Source organism: Corella eumyota, chromosome 3 (genome assembly GCF_963082875.1).
Source record: "Corella eumyota chromosome 3, kaCorEumy4.1, whole genome shotgun sequence".
Classification (NCBI taxonomy): domain Eukaryota; kingdom Metazoa; phylum Chordata; class Ascidiacea; order Phlebobranchia; family Corellidae; genus Corella; species Corella eumyota.
The window spans coordinates 3,540,534-3,561,845 of NC_137492.1; the positions used below are offsets into that span (position 1 = coordinate 3,540,534).

General features: G+C 31.8%; 2 protein-coding genes across 2 annotated transcripts; one reads left to right on the forward strand and one right to left on the reverse strand.

Moving 5' to 3' along the window:
- Window positions 1-69: 69 nt before the first annotated feature.
- On the reverse strand, window positions 70-9,156 carry LOC145744633 (presequence protease, mitochondrial-like). The gene is made up of 24 exons (XM_082562531.1): window positions 9,015-9,156; window positions 8,693-8,801; window positions 8,512-8,618; window positions 8,031-8,182; window positions 7,496-7,614; window positions 7,245-7,337; window positions 6,772-6,932; window positions 6,386-6,512; window positions 6,093-6,181; window positions 5,673-5,800; window positions 5,242-5,356; window positions 4,988-5,084; window positions 4,748-4,882; window positions 3,972-4,109; window positions 3,639-3,756; window positions 3,332-3,464; window positions 2,799-2,996; window positions 2,453-2,607; window positions 1,855-2,088; window positions 1,574-1,676; window positions 1,363-1,503; window positions 796-982; window positions 435-568; window positions 70-367 (listed from the first exon to the last, which is right to left on the reverse strand). Exons 1-24 carry the CDS (start codon window positions 9,035-9,037, stop codon window positions 283-285), a joined length of 3,081 nt encoding a protein of 1,026 aa, XP_082418657.1. The 5' UTR covers window positions 9,038-9,156; the 3' UTR covers window positions 70-282.
- Window positions 9,157-9,611: 455 nt separating this feature from the next.
- LOC145744634 (netrin-4-like) lies at window positions 9,612-20,989 on the forward strand. Its single transcript, XM_082562532.1, has 12 exons — window positions 9,612-10,117; window positions 10,998-11,398; window positions 11,490-11,609; window positions 13,632-13,943; window positions 15,391-15,517; window positions 15,791-15,979; window positions 16,163-16,353; window positions 16,676-16,833; window positions 17,130-17,290; window positions 17,876-17,944; window positions 19,050-19,220; window positions 20,210-20,989. Exons 1-12 carry the CDS (start codon window positions 10,072-10,074, stop codon window positions 20,353-20,355), a joined length of 2,091 nt encoding a protein of 696 aa, XP_082418658.1. The 5' UTR covers window positions 9,612-10,071; the 3' UTR covers window positions 20,356-20,989.
- Window positions 20,990-21,312: the final 323 nt, after the last annotated feature.

The window sequence follows — 21,312 nt, forward strand, 5'->3', positions numbered from 1 at the left end:
ATTTATTATTTTAAAATATTTAAAAAGAACCAAAAATTTAAACCAATTTACAATAGATCTTTACAAAAATAACGTTTTTAAATTTTAGTTAATACTTTTTACAATTCATGCACCGAATTTTAATTGGTTTTAATTTTATTTTGGTTAAATTTTTCTGCTTGCAGTTTTGATAATGGTAAATCATGTATACAATGAAGCAAAGTAGTGTATTAACATTATTTGGAACACTAAAAAACAAAAAATACAAGCATAGTAAAATTACACAAGAACTGATTCATGATCTTAAACATTTGCTTTCATTTTCTGCTGGCCCTTTTCGGTAGGTCCAAGAATAGATATACTGCTTGCGATTGGATTTGCTAAATGTCTAATACAAAAGAAAAAGCATGTAAGCAAAAAAACACCACAAGATATACAATTAAGGTGTTACTTACAACTTTGCAGAGTTAACTAAATCATCTTTTGTGACTGCTAAAATTCGATCTCTTGTTTTTTGTCTCGTTCCATCATCTAAAGCGGTTAGAAAATATGTTGAACCACGATCGCAAGGAGAAACCGGAGCATCAATCTTGAAATAAAAAAAAATTTAAACATCTTATTTAAAAACTTACTTAACTAAGTAAGTATAATTGATCAAGCATGCCTAGAATTTAAATGTTAACATGAAAAAAATAATATTAACTTTGCAACTTTAGACAGTGTAACATAAGTTATCAAATATTAGGACCGTAAAGGCCATATTAAGAATAAATAAATAAAAACAAATGTATTTACTACGTATTGTAAAGTATTTACCCCTTGAAACATAGCAATTTTTGATTCATCAATATCTTGCTGCGTAAACTCTCCCTTAGTTGCCCACAAGGCTCCTTCTTTAAATGTTTCAATAGTTTTTTCGTTGTTAGGGTCTCGGTAGGAATAGAACCTGAACAAACCATCATTACCATGTTTTGCACCACCTCCATAGGCACCGCCTTTTTCTCTAAAAAAATGAAAACAATTTTTATATTTGTGTGAAAAAAATTTGAGAAATCTAAATGACAGTTTTTTTCTCACATTTATTCGTGATCGAAGTGGGAAGGTCATCTTTACATCATAAACATAGAGTAACATCAGTTACTCCAACCAAGTCTTGAATTGCCTTTGGCAGTTTGGGATATTGTAGACTATATTTGTTCAATAATTATGCTGCTAATTATATGTTAGCTCACCAGGAGCTCATACCATTTATAGTTCCTTATTCAAGACCGCTATAGCATGAGAGCAGTGGAAATCAAACACAGGACCTTATGAAGTGAAGCCAAGTGTTCTGACCCCTACACCAGACTGCCGATTTCTGAACTTAATTTGATGGGAAATTACCTTATTTCTTTATGAAGAAACTTGAAAGTCATCAATCTGGCCAATATTCTTAATGAAGCTGAATCAGGGTGAATATAAGAAGCAGGAGTACGAACACACATTCCAACAAAGTTAACTGGCAAGGGGAGTTCATAGTGATTTCTACATAGAAAAATTTACATGGTTAAATGAAGAATGTAAAACAATTTTTATTGGTATTTTATTTTATTACCGGTTTGTAAAAGAAATATTATTTTCAAACTGCTTCCAGTTAAATAAAGATCTAAAAGAATCATTCTTGCTGTACTCAACCACCCCATTTTGAAGAAATTGGTCTGAAACAAGAAACATTATGTACCAAAAATGATTTGTTGAAAAAATATTAAAATTTTTCATTTATTTTAAGTTTGTTGTTATTTTAAAACTGGTAAAAAAACTTTTTTTATTAGTGCTGATAATTAAAAATCTTTTATTTAATTTTTTCTATTATTTTTTATGATTTTTTTTAATTACTTTCAGATTGGTTTTCAGCATTAGAGACTGGTAATCCCTTTAAAAACTTTTCCAGAGACAGGTGTGCTGACTGAATTGTGGCTGAAGTTGCATGGAGAAGATGCCGTGGCACATCGAGTTTTGCTGAGCTACTATTACTCAGCACATAATTCGCAATCCTATGTAACTTGTCAGAAACAGTTGAAAAGTCTTCAATTTCGGCAACACTTTTTAAAAGTTCAACTTGGCTTAAACCTATGAAGGTATATAAAAAATTTAATTTATAAATTGAAATAATAAATTTACAATTTGTGTTTCTTTTACATTTATTTATCCTTAATGTGGGAAGGTCGACTTTACAACCTAAACATAGGGCAATATCAGTTACCCTGACCAAGTCTCAAGTTATTTTTGACAATTTGGAATATTATTAATTTTATTTGCCCGATAATTAAGCTGCTGATTAAATATTGGCTCAGCAGGAGTTTATACCGTTTATAGCACCTTACTTAAGGGAACTACAACATAAGAGAATTGAACCAAGAACCTTATGTAGTGAAGCCTACTGTGTTAAATAACAACACTATTTGTTTCAAATTAAATTAACTTTTGATCTGACCTGAAAATATTTCATTATAATTTGAAGCTGGTGACAATGGTTGAGCAGCACTTTTCATTGCAAACATGTGACCACTAAATGACACGCTATTGGCCAATTCTTGAGCTTGTTGGCGAATCAGGGTTTGCAAACGATTTGTATCATCAAGATTTAACCTGTAATTAAATAAAAAAAAAAAAAATCACAGCTTGTAAATAAAAATTAATATTGATATTTAACCTATTCTGCATGAAGAAGCAACAACCCAATTTTTGTTAAAAGACTTAAAGAAATGACCATCTATAACAGGTATTCCCTATATTTATAGGCAAACCACGTACTTATTCTTAATATAAATTTTTCTTACTCGTGAAACAATTCATTCCATAAACCAAACATGTTGTCAATATTCCGATCCAAACAGTGTGAATGTAACTGGACAAAAGTTTCCGTTGCCATTGGGTTACTATGGCAAGAAGACGAGGTCACTGAGGCAGAAAGACCGCCTGTATATTTTTCCTCCTTATTAGAGAAAGTGACATAGTCGGTACTTTTCGTACCCATCCTAAAAAATTAATTATTTTTTAAAACAAGAATTTAAGTTAGCAGCATGGTGTAGTAGTCAGAAGACATAGAGTACTGAGTTTAATTCCTACTGCTTTTATGCCGTATCACCCTTAAGTAAGGCCATATAAACGATATAAACTTCTGCTAAGCCAATATTAAATCAGCAGCATAATTATCAGGCAATTATAATCTATAATTTCGAGGCTGGGTCAGGGTAACTAATGTTACATTATGATGAAGTTGTAAAGTCGACTTTCCCACATCAAGAATGAACAAACATAAAAAAAATTGATTAAAAAAACTTTCAAAAAAATTAAAAAAAAATTTTTTTACTGGGTCAGAATGTCACAAAATATTGGTAGGTAAGGTTTTAGGTCCTCGTCCAATCCATTGACAGGAATCACTGAGTTAAAATAAGTTACTCCATTGGTTGGTTGTGGGCAACTAACAATTGAGGATCTGTTGTCTTTAAAATACAAAAAAAGTAAAAAATAAAAACTATTAAAAATTTTATGAAAATTAATTGTCTATTATTACTGTATTTTAAAGTAAATAAATGGTACACATTCAGTGAGTAAATAACGAAAAAATCAAGTTTTTATATTTTTATTCATCTTTGCTAAAAGAAAAATTAACTTACTGTACTTATCTACTGTGAAATCGTAATTTGTATTTTTTTTGGGTATGTCAGATACAAGTAAGGTAGGAAGACAAGATAAATCTTCCTTAGTTGCCTGAAGATCTGCTAACTCTAAACCCTTTAAAAATTAATAAAGTGTCAATTGTTTAAATAAATTAAAAAAAAAAAATTTTTAAATCACAATTCAAAAACAAAAAATATTTATCTTTTAAATAAATTTTTAATAAAATGCTATATAGAAGCACTGGGGCTCAAACCCAAGGCCAAGTGGTGTCGTCAAATACCTTACAAACTCAATAATTTTTTAACAAAAAAAACTCAGGAATTACTGACCTCTTTAAAAATCTCTTTTTTGTCTGCCTTAGATAATGCGTCAACCTTTTTCTTAAGAGTTTCTGCTTCAAACTTGTCAAAAGAACTTGTAAAGTTTTCATTAGGTGACATTGTTAACGAAAGACGATGTTTGTTATCCTAAACAAAAATTGCAAAATAAACTGTTACAATAAACATATTAAACTTTAAAGAAAAGTTTTAAATTATGGCAAAACAATAAACTATCTGCAATTGGTTGATAGCCTGTCTTATGGTCAGTATTTTAATTGTTGCAATATGGTTGCAACTCTCAACTAATACTTGCCTGCGATGATTTACACAAGCACCACAAACAGCAGTTTTATTTATATTGCAGGCATATAAATCGCATATATATATATATTATTATTATTTTTTTGTATAAATATTTATCCCCGATGTAGGAAAGTCGAATGCGCGACTTAAACATAGAGTAACATAAGTTACTCCGACCCAGTCTTGAGTTGCCTGTGGCACGTTGGGATTTTATAGAGATTATAACTGCCCGGTAATTATACTGCTGATTAAGTGCTGGCTCAGCAGGAGTTCATACCGTTTATAGCGTCTTACTCAAGGGCGCTACAGCATGAGATCAGTGAGGATTGAACCCTCGACCTCATGCGAGGTGCAGCAAGTGTTCTTACCACTACACCACACTGCCGGTTGTCACGCTGCCATATTAAACCAGTACCAAACTAAGAAATAAAGAACCTATTTTAACTATTTAATTTTTTAAATAAATTAAATCCAATACTGACCACAAAAAATTCTCTGCATTTTTTCTGCAAATATTTCGGATCGCTGGCAAGATTTTCTTGAAATTTATTTATAATATCATCAACTTTCATTGATGATATTGGATCAGTGCCCTGCTGCCAAAGCGGGTGAATTTCCTTAAAAAACAGAATTGCAATGAAAGGTTAAAATTATGAGGGTAACTTAATTAAAAAGGTGTTACAAATTACTCAGCCCTAGGGTACTTAGTCTTAAGAGCTTACGAAAGTCACATGTAATCCAAACTGGCTACTCTGATGTTTATGAGCAAGTTCAACTTGATGCAGAAGTGATTCAATTCTCTCTTTATCAAATCCTTTTCTAAAAATTAAAAAAAATTAAATAATATTGTTAAAAATTAAAAAACATCTATTTTTTATTTACAAAAAAAGGTATTCGGTATTCCACTTCTGATGCAACATTTATATAGGCTACATATATTTAAATAATAAAAAAAAAACAGTGGTTAATAACATACTGTGCAGCTCTTTCCATAGTTTTTTCCATTATTTCTTCAATTTTCTTGATGTCATTAACAGAAACTCCTTGCAATCCAACACTAAACATTCCATCCTTATGATGATGATGGTTACCTAAGAATAAATTTTTGAACAAAAAAATCGTTAAAAATAATAGAGTTTTGCTATATTTTATCTGCTTGCATGGTGAAGTGAAGGTACACTTGGCTTCACTACTATAGGTCTATTGTTCAATCCTGACTACTTCCATGCTTTGGCACCATTAGTTAAGCTATATGAACAGTATAAACTCTTGCTAAGCCAAATTAGTTAACAGATAAATTATCAGGCAATTATAATCTTAATTAAATCAAATTTATGTTTAGGCCATAAAGTCAACCTGCTTCTTCTATTAGTGTGTACAGCACAAAAAATAACAAACTTAACTTACCAGTCATAGGAGAGTAGTCTGACCCAAGCCCAGATTCAATTAAAGCTTTATAGAAAGGAGAAGCAGGACCATTTATTAACAATTTACAAATTATGCTTGCTGTGAAACATTCTTCTATATCAGAAACTCTATCAAAATAAAATGATTTTAAATGTTATAATTTTTTATGTAGTAAACAATTTGCTTTTTGTATAATTTCCATAAGACAGCAGGCATTGGGCAAGGGTTACAACACCAAGTAACCCAAGGTCTTGGGTTCGATTCCTACTAATTATTTTTTACAGCTACTTAATTAAGGCAATAAACAGGCAATATTACCAAATTGATGTTATTCAACAATATTGAAGACAACTCAACACTGTGACTAAGTGATTATGATTAGGCTGTAAAAACTAGTACAAAAAATAGAAATATATTTACTCTGGTAATAAATAAGTAAAGCTGATAGTGGATTGTTTGTCAGGATTTGCAGCCATTGGATCAGATGGACAAGATACCGTAGTTCGTCTCTATTAAAAAAAGTAATTTTGTTAAAATAAATAAAAAAAAATTGGCGTTTTTACTAACCCAAAATCCAATGCAAGCTTTGCAAGATTTGCTCTGATATATACTACATCAAACTTCTTTTTTTTAAGTATATACAATAAAAAAAATGTTTTATTTGCAAACTTTTTTTTGATATTATATTGTATCAAATTTATTTTTCTACTTACACTTTCGCTCCATTTAGGTTGGGATGGTACCCCAGTCCCTGGATCAATCTTTTTAAACTTCTTCATCACATCATTGTTTATTTGCTCCAAGTGAATTTCAAGTGGAATATCTCCATATGTGATAAAACTAATCATAAAAAAAAATAAAATTATTGAAATCTTAAATAATACTATTAAAAAATAGAACCCATTAGGAAATACATTACACTTGTTTTGGGTTAAAATTACTTTAAATAGGATCAAAATTAAAATGTCTTTACTACAAGCGGTCCTAGGTTTCGATTTAGGTTCGATTCCCACTGCTATTAAAGCTGAAATATTTACATATATGCCCTGTAAGAAAAATTTTACCATTTAAAACCCTGAATGCTTTGCTTAAAACTTGCCTGGCATTACTGGGGTGATAATGTGTTGCATGAAATTTTTTTAAATCGTCCCAAGTTAGGTCTGGTATACATCTAGGATTGCCACCACTACAATACCCATATGTGTGGTCTGGTAATAAATGGTTTTGTAATGCTGTACCATATAAATAAGATGGGTCGGCCTAACAATTTTAAAAAGATGAGATGATAATATATATTTAAAATTTTATATTTATTTATTTAAATTTGTTTTTAAATTTATTTATCCTCAATATGGGAAAACCAATTTTTCAGCCTAAATGTAGGGTAAATTTTAATAGTCTGAGGTTGTTTTGAGTTAACATTGGCAGTTTGGAATATTATAAGCCAATTATTAACCAACTGATTGGTTTTTGGCTTGATAAAAGTTTGTAATTTTATTGCATTAATCAAGCCTGCTTTATCATGAAAGAAGCAAGGGTCACACCCAAAAGAAAGAAGAGTTTAACTTTTACCAGTAATCCTTTCATTTCATTATAGACGACTCCTTTAAAAGTTATTGATGAATTTTCATTATTTGTTTCAGAGTTTTCTAACCTCCAACCTTCCTATAATTACATTTTAAAAAAACATATTTTTTTAAAATTTTAAACATGACTCTACATACTATTTAGTTACATCTTATTTAGAAAAAAAATTAAAAAATTAATTTTAACAAAAAAAAATATTGAGAAAAAAAATTTAACATAAGTTTTAATATAATAACCTGTAAAAAATCCATTTTTCTTATCCTTGGAAAGAAAACAGCATCAAGATAAACTGACATTAAATTCTTAAAGTCTTTTGGATTTTGAGTGGAAAAAGGATACATAGTATAATCAGCACCTAAAAAATAAATAAAAATATAACTTTTTAAATCTAAATAAAATACTTACATGAGTTCAACATATCAATTATGTTTTTCAAACTTGTGAAATACATTTCTATAAATATCAAACCCAAAAAAAATTTTAATTAAATTTTTTATAGAACAAATGGCTTCACAACATCAGGTCTTGGCCTCAATCCCTACTGCTCTAATGCTGTAGCGCTCTTGAGTAAGGCACTATTAATGGTAAAAACTCCTCCTGAGCCAACAATTAATCAACCCTTCATTTTTGGGCAATTATAATCTACAATATCCCTAACTACCAAAGGCAACTTGAGACTGGGTTAGAGTAACTGATGTTACTTTATCTTTAAGTCATCAAGTCATCCTTTCCACATCGAGAATTAATAAATAAAATAAAAATATCTTTTACCTGTCACGGCATTCATGAAGCTTGCCATAGAACGATTTAACATCTTAAAGAAAGGATCACGGACAGGAAATTTATTGGAACCACATAAAGCAACATGTTCTAATACATGAGCTACCCCTGTACTGTTCATTGGTGTGGTACGCAATGAAACACTAAAATTTCAAAAAAAAATCTTTTTTAATGTTTATTAAAAAACAATGCAAGTTACTACTTTTTGTGACTCATATAAAAAACATAAGAAAGGTGTAAATAATAAGTAATCTAACATTCAACTTTTATTTAATATCATACAATTAAGTAAAAAACTTAATTATAAAAAAAAACTTTAACTCGTTACTTTATGGAAAAGTGTACAGATAGTTTTACTAGATAGTAGGCAAAAAAACAAAATATTTTAAATTAAAGCTTATCAAATTCTATCTACTTATAAAATATATTCATTTAACATTTTAAAAATTAAATGATGTTATATTAAACTAACTTAAAAACATTATTTTTGTCGTCTCTAGCAACATGTAAATGAGAACTTCCAGTTATTGTATGTTCTAGTTCTGTTGCTACCATAGAAAACTCTGGGATATCTGCAATCTGTGTTTTTAAATTAAAAATAGATGTTTTAAATTATCATATTTTTTGTACAAAAATAAAATTGTTTAACTTACCCTTTTCACTTTGTAATCATGAACAATGTCCCCAGTTTTGTAAGAGAGATGTCTACATGATAAGTTGTTAAGGGACTTGCAAGACAAAGAAGAATGCTGCTTCAATACCCTTAACAATTAACAAAAAAGTATTATTTGTTTTATACACATGTCCTTTTCGAATATAAGATTTAAAACTGTTTATCCTTGTAAAGCATATTGTTTAAGCTTTCTACTGTCCTAAAATTGCATAAGCACCACAAAAATAGTTATTACTAAATAAAGTTTTATCAAACTGTCAAAAGTTAATTTCTTTAAGTTAAATCTTTTTTGTTACACTCACCGACTTAATCTATTCAAATTCATTTCACTGTTTAAGCAACCTTAAAGTAGGTGATAAATTCTTGATTTTTATATAAAAAAACAGGTTTTATTTGTTTAAGAAAAACACTTTACACTTTCAAAGAAAATAGACGACATTTAACATAAATAACGTAATGACGCAACGTGCAAAAATCGGGAATTACCCGAATAAAAGATTACCAAGTTCCCAAAATATTATAAAATTTCTATAAAATCTTTTTCTACTTTTTTAAAACAATAAAATTAATAAATTAAACAACAAAACAGTTTCTAAAACGTTAAAAGAAAAAACAAAAAACAGGGTAACTATTTTTTTATTATAACTATAGACTATTTTTATGCATGTTGCCTAAACATACAATATCTGGGTCCAAATTTTATTTTTTATAAACAACGCTAAATAAAACATTTCCACTTTTGAAAGCTAGTATTGTGTATAGAAAGACCACGTGCCAAAGTTACGAGAGTTCAACTGTGTTAAGCAAAAAGCGAAAAAAAGTTAGCGAAATTTGAAAAAAATGCCTAAGATTTATATAAGGCCGAGTTCCCTACCGTACCTTGATTTAGCCGTCTCGGCTTAGCCTTTTCATAGTCCTAGGAATTTAGAACTTCTATTAAAACAAATAAAATATTTCAATTAAACTTATTGAAGTTTTATTTGGTCAGCTTATTTGCTAAGCCTTGTGTAAACAACTTAATTTAAATTGCCAGTAGGTAAATAATAACTTAATTAAAATATTGAGCTTAGGCGAGGAATGAAACTGTAAACAAGTTACGAATATACAAATATAAGAAAAAACATTTACCTGTCAACAAATAGAATAACATTTAAATTTCAGCAATCAATCGAAAAACCAACTTCCTACATGTTTTGAAAAGGTTGCAACAACAAAAAGTACGACATCTTCAAAAGGTTAATAACAAGAACTGTAACATTTGAAGATTTATTTTTGGAAGACTTTTATATCCTTTAAACCAGACTTCAACCAAAGCTCATAAGAACTTCGTCGGATTATTGAGCTGTCTGGAAGTGTAAAATGACAATGGAATTCCTGGGCTCTGTTATTGTGCTTCTTTTGTGCGGTAAGAAAATTAAACTTTTGTATTTTGTTATTGTAAAACGTTGATGTATTTACGGTATTTAGGCTAAATAATGTTGTTTAAAATAACATAAACTTTAGCCTAATTGTAGATGTTAGTTAGAAGCTTATTTAAAGTTAAGAAAACATGAATGAAAAAAACATATAAGTTGCTAATTGCAAGGAGTATTAAAACGTATTTATATTGTGGTTTTAATTAGAAGAATACTATCAAAACATTATTTAATTAACCCATGAAAAATAAACAATAACTTTAACTGAAGCGCTTAACTAGCGAATACAAATTTGTTACAAATTGATTTTTATTTGATTGATGTTATCGGAATTTTTATTGCCTCGGACGCCAACTTTAAAAAAAATGTTTATCTCATTTTGTCTATCCACTTAGCGCCGGTGATTTTCGTAGTTCAATTCAACTCGTGCATCTATTTTCAAGCCAATTGTACGCGTGTTTTAGTGGAGTGGGGTCAATTTAAACACAATAGGGAGCTTTGTAGAGCGTGCTCGAACCGCAGACCGCGTCTAATTCATTGCAATAATTTAACTGTGCTGTGTAACTCCCTGTCATTTAAAACTAGCAACGTTTACTTCATTAGTGCGAGCCTAGTAAAAGCGGAACATTATTTAATTTACTAGAAATTGGCTTGTTTTTAAAGCGGTATATAATATCGGGCAGTTTCATAAAAATATTTGTTTTGTCGCGCTTATCTGCGTTCTAGGACCCCGTGACCGACTAATAATGCCACCAGCATTTTTTATATCATAATGCATAAGTATATTGAAAATTTTGGCCTGCTAAAATTCGAAGCATTTTATTATCCACTTATACAAATTACTACAAATAAATAACCAGATAATTTTAGGTGCTATCAACTTGACGTCAACACAGCAATGTGGTCGTTTTAGTTGCCATGGAGACGTGGGTAACCTGGCAGCAGGAAGGACGGTAGTAGCCTCGAGTACTTGTGGTGAAACGAGCGGCGAAGTATTTTGTGACCCCGACTCAGCGACCTGTTCTTCCCCGGTCTGTCGGCGGTGCAAAGCCGGCCGAAAGGGGCACGAGTACCCGAGCAAGAACATGATCGATTCGCCGTTTTTCAAACCGCATTCTTGGTGGCAGTCGTCCAACGGAGCTGATGATGTAACGCTGACTTTTAACCTAGAGACGACGTTTTATTTTACGCATCTGATAATGCTGTTTCGAAGTCCAAGGCCAGGCGCTATGACCCTCGAAAAATCTACAGATTATGGCCAAACGTGGCAGGTAAAAAAAACGAAAAAAAATATTGTTTAATCAAAATATATCTTATAAAATTTTGTTGTGGTTACTTGTTAAAAATATTTTGTTATGTTAGACTTATCAGTATTATGCGCGAAATTGCTCTCAAACATTCGGGATGGACGATGACGTCAGTGTAGAAAATGCGGAATGTACTTCTCGATATTCTGATCCAACACCTTGTCACAGAGGAGAAGTAAAAAAAAATTTAGTTTTTTGAAAAAGTTTAATTTTAAACTTACAAAAATTTAATATAGGCAGTCTATCATTACACTAACATTGTTAGATTTCAACGCATATAATTATCATAACATCACCCTTAAATTTATTGACCTATAATTTTATAAATGTACAATAAAGCCTACTAAAAACCGCATTTGGCTAAGTATAACCAAAACAGAAAATGTTTAGTCTATAGTGTTACCTAAGACAAGCCATGCCTTAGTATATATATGAATAACATGTTTACTTACATAGAAACAGGAGAGTTGATACAAAGCCAAACCCTTATATACCAATGTTATAGTTTCACCCTTTCTGTAATCCTTAGGTATTGTTTGGTATTACAATAAAACGACGAAACGAAAAATGATGTCATTCTTGTTTTGCGCGCTGTCGTCAACAGAGTACGTAATCGCCGCGACGACTGACATGTTACTGTCTTATGACGTCATAGTGTGTTGACACGGCAGCTCCTATCTTTAAGATTCGTGTAAACAAGGCTAGCGATAAGCCGTGCACGACGGACACTTTGTTAAACTGCAAAGTTTTACACCATCAAATCTTGTCGCAACAAAACGCGTTTTTTTATTGTTGCCCGACAAATTTTCCCATAATAAATTTACATATGACATAACTGATAACAATGCAAATTTGCAGCCAAGCAAAATGTAAGTTGAGCTATTGCTAGCTAAACTAGTTAACTTAGAAGACGCGCCATGTTTTATACAAAAAAAAACGCCTCCACACATGTTTGTAGGAGTTAGCCACTTGTATTTATTTACTGTGAAACAAATTAAAAAAAATACAAATATTATGACTGGCACATTCCTTAACAAAAGTGATGACATATTTGTGTTGTCGTCTGACGCAAAAATGCCTCACCCTAATTTTCAGCGATTTTATACAGGTGCAAGTAGAATTAAAAACATCGCATAGAAAACTGTCAAACGTCTTTAAACAAAAATCGTTATCTTGAAATCCCATACGTCAAGAAATACTAAAGAGAATCCAACTTTATTTAAATTACATTAAATGTTATTTTTTCACGGGGATTAAACTAGAAAAGATCTGTTTGTACTGCTTAAATAAAAGGATGGGGTGTTGTGATTAATAATCTTATTAAAATTTGGGTGCGTTTCGCTTTCGATTGCGGTACGACATCTGCGGGCATTACAAACTTAATTTCGTGTATGTTATCACTGGTTAACTATCAACCAAAGACAAAAAAGTGTAAAATTTGGTTTAAAATTGAGCCCGATTAAGTAAGAAAAACGCTGGTTTAACGAGCACTTAAAAGCCACAAAACTTGTTGATATTTGTCTACACACGACAAATTAGCGTACCACAAAACCGCTTACCCCAAAAATGCGGTAAATTTCGTCAATTTGCATTTCGTTATGTCTAAATCGACTTCCTAAATCGTTTAAGTGATTTTACCATGCTGTCTGTAAAAAATGTCGTTTCTTGATATGAGCAAATGGTGATTGAGTTTGTAAATATAATAAGTAACATGTTTTACATTCCAGAAATGCTTAGACACTGTTATAATCTGTAGGAGGCCTGAAATACCCGATAACATTACTTAACTTAAAAAATGAGACGGCTTAAAATAAACTTTTACAAACCTATTTATCAACGAATTTTTAACATATAAGAACAAACAAAAAATGTCAAGTAACTGCGCGGTTTAAACCTTGCGTATAACCTCGTCGAAGCGTGTAAATAGGATTAATGAAATATATTGCTAAATATGGATGGGGCCATACCGAGATTTCCTTAAAAGGTCTGCTTAGTTGCAAGTTAGTAGCAAGTTAAACTGACAAGATCTGCTAAGGCAAATTCGAGCGCCGTAAACAAATTGCCCACGCATTGTGTAATACCATATGCGGGCATAACTTTATACGAAGCTTTGTACTAGTAACTTATCACAAAAAATAATCGTTTTTTAATAAATTTAGTATTTAAAATTTTTTTTACAAGTTGGTTTATTTAACAGGTTATCTATCGTGTTCTAAACCCGTCCTCAATGATCGAAGACCCATACAGCGACCAGGCTAAGCATCTTTTAAAGATCACCAACCTCCGGATCCGGATGTGGAAGCCACAAGCGTGTCCCGCCTGTCTTTCAAACGATATCGAAGCTCACTCTTGGGAGACAAGAGGGATCCCACAACTTAACCATCCGTTCACAAAGTTCGCTGTGTACGATTTGATTATTAGGGGAACTTGTTTTTGCAACGGGCATGCGGACACTTGTGTTCCATTTAGATCGGATAACTACGAACCGAAAGACAACCAACAGGCAGTCGTGAGTAGACATTTTTAGGTATAAATATTGTTAAGATCATTCCGACAGAATAGTATATAAGCAATGGCTATAACACCACTTCTTTAATTGATTTTAAAGGATTGGTTTTTATGAATGACACTTGTTGTATATTTACCATAAGTAAGAAATATGTCAGCTGGTTTGCAAACCATATCCCGAACACAATAATCGATAAAAGAACTGAGCAAGTGGTAACCAGTGTTAATCTGTTCAAATTGGTCCGCAGTGCAAAAAAGGTTGCCGAGCCCTGACCTATAACACAGAATAGTAATTGGTCAATAAATCAACTTTTTACACTGGACTACATATCGATCACAGATTTGCAAAATATTTGTTTTTCTGCGAATGTCGAAAATTATTCTTAAAATAACCGTAAACGATACTTTTCAAACTGGAGGTAAACCGGAAAAAAACGTAAACACTTTACGCACTTACGCTGTTTGCATTGTATTATGTTAAAAGTAAACAGTTTAAAAGCCTAAAAATGTAAATAGTTGCCGGTTACTAGCACCAAAAAGCGTGCAAAGGACTATAACAAATAACAATTTTGTCTAAAAATAAAAAGTCAAAGGCAGGGCAAAAATAATATATATAACCCTGTTGCGATAAAATTTGTTATTGATGTATAGTTAGACCCAAAACACAATGCGCCAAGCCTACAGTTATAGGTTTATTGGATCGAATTAAATCAGATTTTTTTTATTGTATACAATTCCCGAAATTCAAGAATTTTGTTTTCCGAACCAAATTGCTTTGGCATTACGGGATTAGATCTCTAATCCAATATCAGTGTCGATACGTAATAGGAACGAGAATCGAAGCTAGGGTTTCTATTTAGTTTCATCATTATCTGTATTCAGTTACAAATAATTACAAAATACGAAACAACTTTATAACCACTAAACGATTCGGTATAAAGACTTCAAGATAATACAATATCAAAATGCTGAACTTATTTTCAAAAAAAACATTTATTTTTTTGTTTTTTTGATTTTACAGTTGTTAAATATTTATAACTGATTACGTAAACTTGTATTGCGGCGGATTATGTTTAGAATTAGGCTGTCTAAATCATGACTTGTTATCGGGACTTAGGTTTAGACTGACATGTTGTGCCTGTTTTGTAATAAAACATGTGAGACTGTTTTGTAATAAAACATGTGACATAGAGTAACATCAGTTACTCCAACCCAGTCATGGATATTCTAGATTATAATTGCCTATGGATATTATGGATATTCTAGATTATAATTGCCCAACAATTAATCTGCTAATTAAGTATTGGCTTAGCAAAAGTTCATATCGTTTATAGCGCCTTACTGAAGGACGCCACAGCAAGAGATTTTAAAATTAACCATTTAAACAGTAAAGGGAAAGTTGACTGGCTACATAAAGAACAAACGTAAACTTTGGTTATAATTTATAGGTCCATGGAAAATGTATTTGTGAACACAATACGGCAGGGGATCACTGTAACAAATGTATGCCACTGTATAACGACGCTCCTTGGAGGCCGGGTAATGGAAATACAGGGGAAGCCAATCCATGTCAAAGTAAAACTTTATGTTTAAGTATACATATAGTAGTAATGTGTTAAACTAACTAGAAAAAAACACAATCGTTTTTCAAAAAACAGTCGTTTTTCAGCTATACCCATAGCCTTTAAAAATAAGGCATTTTTATTTATTTTTAAAATAAACTTGTTAAGTAACCCATCTATGTTCTTTTCTAAATCCCAATGAAATATTATCTACCTTTGTTATCAAGTTAAATTGTTTTGAAAAAATTCTATGTATACAAAAAATAATTTTTGTTTTTTTGTTTAGGATGTAGATGCAACGGCCATGCTTCAAGTTGCAGATTAGATATGAGTTTGTGGTCAGCAAGTAACAACAGATCGGGAGGGGTTTGCCAAGATTGTCAACACAACACTAACGGTCGATTTTGTGAGAGGTGTAAAGAAGGATTCTTTAGAAGAGCAGACTCTCTAGTTACAGACCAAGATACATGTCAAGGTTGTTACAAATACATGATTTAATATAGGTCGTGTTTTACAATACAAAATAATATTAACCTGTAATATTATTTAGAATATGTTCTGGTTTACTTGGACCTCAAGTAGACAGATTAGCAATTGCCTAACAAACATTTTATGTTTTTAACTTTTTTCTTTATAAACATTGTTGTCTATTTCACAGAATGTGCATGTGATATAATTGGAAGTGTGAACGAAGTAGAGTTTCACCAAGCCATACCATGTCACCCAACAACAGGTCAATGCATGTGCAAACCTGGTGTTACTGGTAGAAGGTGTGATCGTTGTGTCAAGGGTTATTGGGGATTGGACGAAGCAGGTTGCAAAGAGTGTTTATGCGAAAAATGTGACTTGGTAAGTCTAGATGAATGTATTTAAAACTGCAAATTGGTGCAGCTAATTCGCTTAAGACATTTTAACGGGTATTGTGACTATTTACGTTTACAAGTGAATCATGAAAAGGGGTTGTTATCGTGGTTTGCCTTAGACTTACCAAAAAAGAAAGGAATTTTGTGTATTATCTTATTAGCTATTGTAAAAAGATAATAATTTAGGGTCCAAGTTGAACTAAATTAAAGATCTTTTTAGTATAAGTGACGTCATTATTTCATCAAGAGGTAGTTCTTTTATTTTCACAAATTATATGACAAAGTTTGGCATTATTTTTTGTTTTCAGACGACTGGAGCATGTATTCCTGATTACGGAGATGACATAGGAATTTCTTTTGTAACGTCACAAGAGCCGTCTACCAATAAACAAATCGCTGCTTACGATTTTTATTCCCCTTCAGAAGATTTTGGATTCGGGGCTTTTGGTGATAATTTTTATCATGGGTAAATTTGTTAAAAGTTCATCAATCTGATCAAAATAAACGTGAATTATTTGCTTAATAAAAACAAAGATTGAGTAAGGCCCTATAAACGTTATAAACTCCTGAAAACAGCAGTTTAATTGTCACGCAATTTTTTTCTATAATATCCCAAACTGCCAAAGGCAACTCAAGACTAGGTCGGGGTAACTGATGTTATTCGTTGTTTATGTCGTGAGGTCAACCTTTCCACATCAAAGATAAATAAATAAAAAAATAAAAATAAAATGTCAGTAGTTGACACTGATCCCTGTATTTTAGAGAGTTTCGTTATCCCGACACTGATTCACGCTTTCCCGACGTAAAAGACATGGCGGCGGTATACAACCCGTCTCCTATTTACATCAGTCGAGGTGAAGTTTACGGTGAACACCTGCTACCACGTACAGGCGCAATGGAAGTTACACGACATATTTCAGCAGGTAGCTAATCAGTAATTTTTGTCAGTCAACAATTTTTTGTCAATCAACAAATTTTGTCATTCAACAATGTTTGTCTATCAGCAACTTTCAAAAATCAACAATTTTTTTTGTCCATCAACAATTTTTGTCAATTAACAAATTTTTGTCACTCATCAATTTTTTTGTAAATCAACAATTTTTTGTCAATCAACAAATTTTGTCAATCAACAAATTTTGTCTATTAACATTTTTTTTAATCAATAAATCTTTATTTAGGACTTATATTAAATACCGTTTATCAATTAACATATTCATTAAGTTTTTTAGCAAGGACATTTTTTAAACAAATACTAAAACATAATTCATGAAGTAGATATTTATCTTTTAATATCATATAAAAAAAATTACCCTTTTTCTATACATTCTTTATATTTACCCAAATATAGAATTATGTTATTAATCTTCGAAATCGCATGCGGTAGCACAGGTATGCTTGTTGAGTTATGGTATTGTACCTTATGTATAAAACACCATCCATATACGGAACTAACTCTATGCCTAGAGTTACGTAATGTTCTAATTATTGTACATTATGTCTTTTTTCAGCTACCTGCACGTGTAAAGAACATGAGGTAGACGACTTAGAACACTTCTGCAAGATGAGATACGACTACGGTAAGCAGTTTGTATTTGACGCACAAGGTTACCTAATAACAAACCTGGCATGCCAATCTAACTCTTTAACTCGAAATCCCGTTTAAACAAAGTTACAACGGCGCTTTAAAGGTTGGCCACGATGCTTACCCAAGCTTGATGGTATTTCGCATAGGTTATGGGTTTCGTAGATAAACAAGTCAATGGTTGCAAATTACGCTGTCGTTAATGCAGTGCTGAAAACCAAAAGATTAACAGATTAGGGCTAGGCTCTAATGGCGAGACACGAACCCAAATTGTTCGTTAACCGATACACCACAAACTCTATTTTTTTAGAAAATGATCAAATATTTATTTTAGTAGTTATGACGTTAGCCTAGAAAGTATGATAATTCTTAGAGTAAGGGTTACGGGTGTTAATGCCAACTATAACCCTGTAGTGATTGATGGGAGTATCGGTTTGCCAAAAAAACACAATTTTAGGTTTTTTTCGTAAATACCACCGCCTTTTCGTGAGCCTTTAATCCAATATGCCTAATTAGGTGCCTAACATTTCGACAAAGACGTCAAACTAATACAATGTAACAACTAAACATTTTGACGGATAATACTTAAGAAACTAAAATTTCAAAGTAACATAATTAAATATTAGGGCATCATTAGTGTATAAACTAAGTGTTGAGGGTTTGTGGTTGCATTGTGGCGTTTTGGCGGAATTTTATTTCGTCACGTGACACCTACGGCACACGACAAATGTAACTGAAGCAGACCCAACAGCGGTTCGACGAATTTAAACCCGAAACGACACAAATTCCTAAAACTAGATTAAAGGAATTCTAATAAATCTTAAATAATTGACCCCAGTGTAATAGGTCACAACCTAACTTGACATCAATTGCGTTATTTGTAAAAAAAAAGGCATTTCAAAGTAATTTTTTGTTAATCAGAACAAATATTTTTATCCTCGATGCAGAAAGGTCGACTTCACGTAACATCAGTTACCCCGACTCGGACTCGAGTTGCCTTCGGCAGTTCGGGATATTGTTATTTATAATTGTTCGGTAATCCGCTGCTAATTAAGTGTTGGCGCATTTTAAATTTTAATATATACATTTTAAATTGGCAGCTTTAAAGATCCGAGTACGAGACGCAGACGACCTAGGTACCCACGCAGTTCTACAAGTTGCCGTTCGAAAGATCATTAAACTCAACAAAGTAAAAGTAAAGAAGGGGAAATTTACAATGTACCCTGAATCGTGGACTATAATGGGCTGCACGTGTCCTCTGTTAATACCAGGTAAGACTTAAATAACAGCTTGCTGTTTAGCGTGGTTTAATAAAGTTGCAATGTGCCTATTTATTTAAAGAAGTTATTTATTTTTGGATTGAATCTAATATAATAAGGCAAGCGTACGCAGTTGAACTGAAATTGTTTGCTTTTACCGCAATCCAATTGCTAGTGAAGCGAGAAATACCCGAAGTATTACATTTTAGGCTAAACAATGCGGGGCGAATAACGTCAATCAAATTTAACTCTAACCTTCAATGGAAGCTTAAAAACTAACATTTGAATATAGTACTCTTGTAAATCGTCAATAGCCCATCTTCCGGTTTAATTATAAGGCTGTGGGACGTTTTATTTTAAAGAGAAAGTGCCCTGGAATGTCATTCGTGTACTTATGTGGGGTTGTGTCAATAACCATTTACCGCAAAATCGATTCGCCAAGATTTACTACAATAGCTTTCCATTGTCAACAACGATTCGCCAGGCTTAGGCTGTATTTACTCTATGTGTTTTTTAATTCGATGATTGACCAGGAGAATAAATGTTTATTTAAATAATACAAAAACAGATTTCTTAAACCTGTTAGAGAGTTGTGTGTATTTGCTTGCATTCCTTAAGAGCGCCAATTTGATTGGGTTAGAGTTAATTTGATTTCGACCAATAGAGATTGCGATAAGATTACAATTATTCGACGTGAATCCAATCTTTTTTCTTGATTCAGTCGATAAACGTATCTACTTACAAATCCTTATGGCATCCATTTTAGGAAATGATTCATTGGTCGTTAAAATAAAATTTAACACGACCCAAAACCACAAGTATATTAAATATTGATGAATTCCGTACACTATTTCACCAGGTTTTGTTGTTAGATTGTACTACAATAAAAAACGTAAAGTTTGTAACAAAATCTCTAAAGTTTACCAATTCTTTAAATATTTTGTGCTGGTAAGGAATCCCGTGTAATAATTTGCGTCTATAAATTCTTGCGTTTTTTGCAGGTAAAGACTATTTGGTTGTGGGCCACGAAGATCCGTTAACGCAACGTTTAATGATCAACGTAGAAAGCTACGTAAAGGAATGGTGGAACGAAGGGCGGGAATTGTCAAAAGTTGTTAAAAAATTCTTCAAGAAAGGCTGCAAGTAGCCTCCACATGACAACGCTGTTGTTTTGTTTATATTACAAAGTTCCATTTTGTCTATAATGCAACAATTATTCTCTATTTTTTATGTTTATTATCAAGGTTAAAAATATCGTCGATTAGAACCTATGTTTTTACTAAGATTGCGTCATTGGAATTTTTTGTCGTCTGCGGGGGTACAGAATAAAGTCACGCGAGGTCACGTGAATTCCAAGGCACTGAAATCACGCAAATTCCAACGCTCTAGTTATGGGTTATCAAAAATAGTTTAAATAGCTTTTAAATATGACATTTACCAGCGATCGATTGACAAGAATAATAATGGTAACTCTATTGGAACCAGTTTTTTAGTAACATTAGGTGTGTTTTTATATAATACTCAGGTTTACCCGTTTTTCTTTTGTTTAATTTTTTTATATTAATATAATCGTTAATTTGCGGACTTTTTATATTGTACAGTTCATATTTTGTTTTCATTTCTATTCCCGTTGTTGGACTTTTGTATTTATCGTCTTATTACCTATTTACTGCCGATTATCGACTTGTATTTTATTCCTTCGCAGTTCATCTCTTTGTTATTATATTTCAGTTCACATTTTCTCCTTCACGAAAGCTATAAATTAAACAGCTGGTATTTACATTAAATAGCTTCTGATAAGCCAAGTTAGGACCAGAATTTTACATTTGTACATCAAGTAATGTTATAGTGTGATTAGTCAAGCCTGAGTTTTTTTACCAGTTATGTTGCATACAATGTTTAATGTACAGTATCAATTTACATACAACATAAAGTTAACACACGGACATAGAATTATTTTACTACATACACATATACTAAACGGTTGACTATATAATTGAACTGCCTTGGCATAGCAGGAAGTGGTCACGTGATATTTAAACCCACCACGTGACAATTTGTCATCAGATTGTGCTGAAGCAACGAACAACATTTATAGATTGTC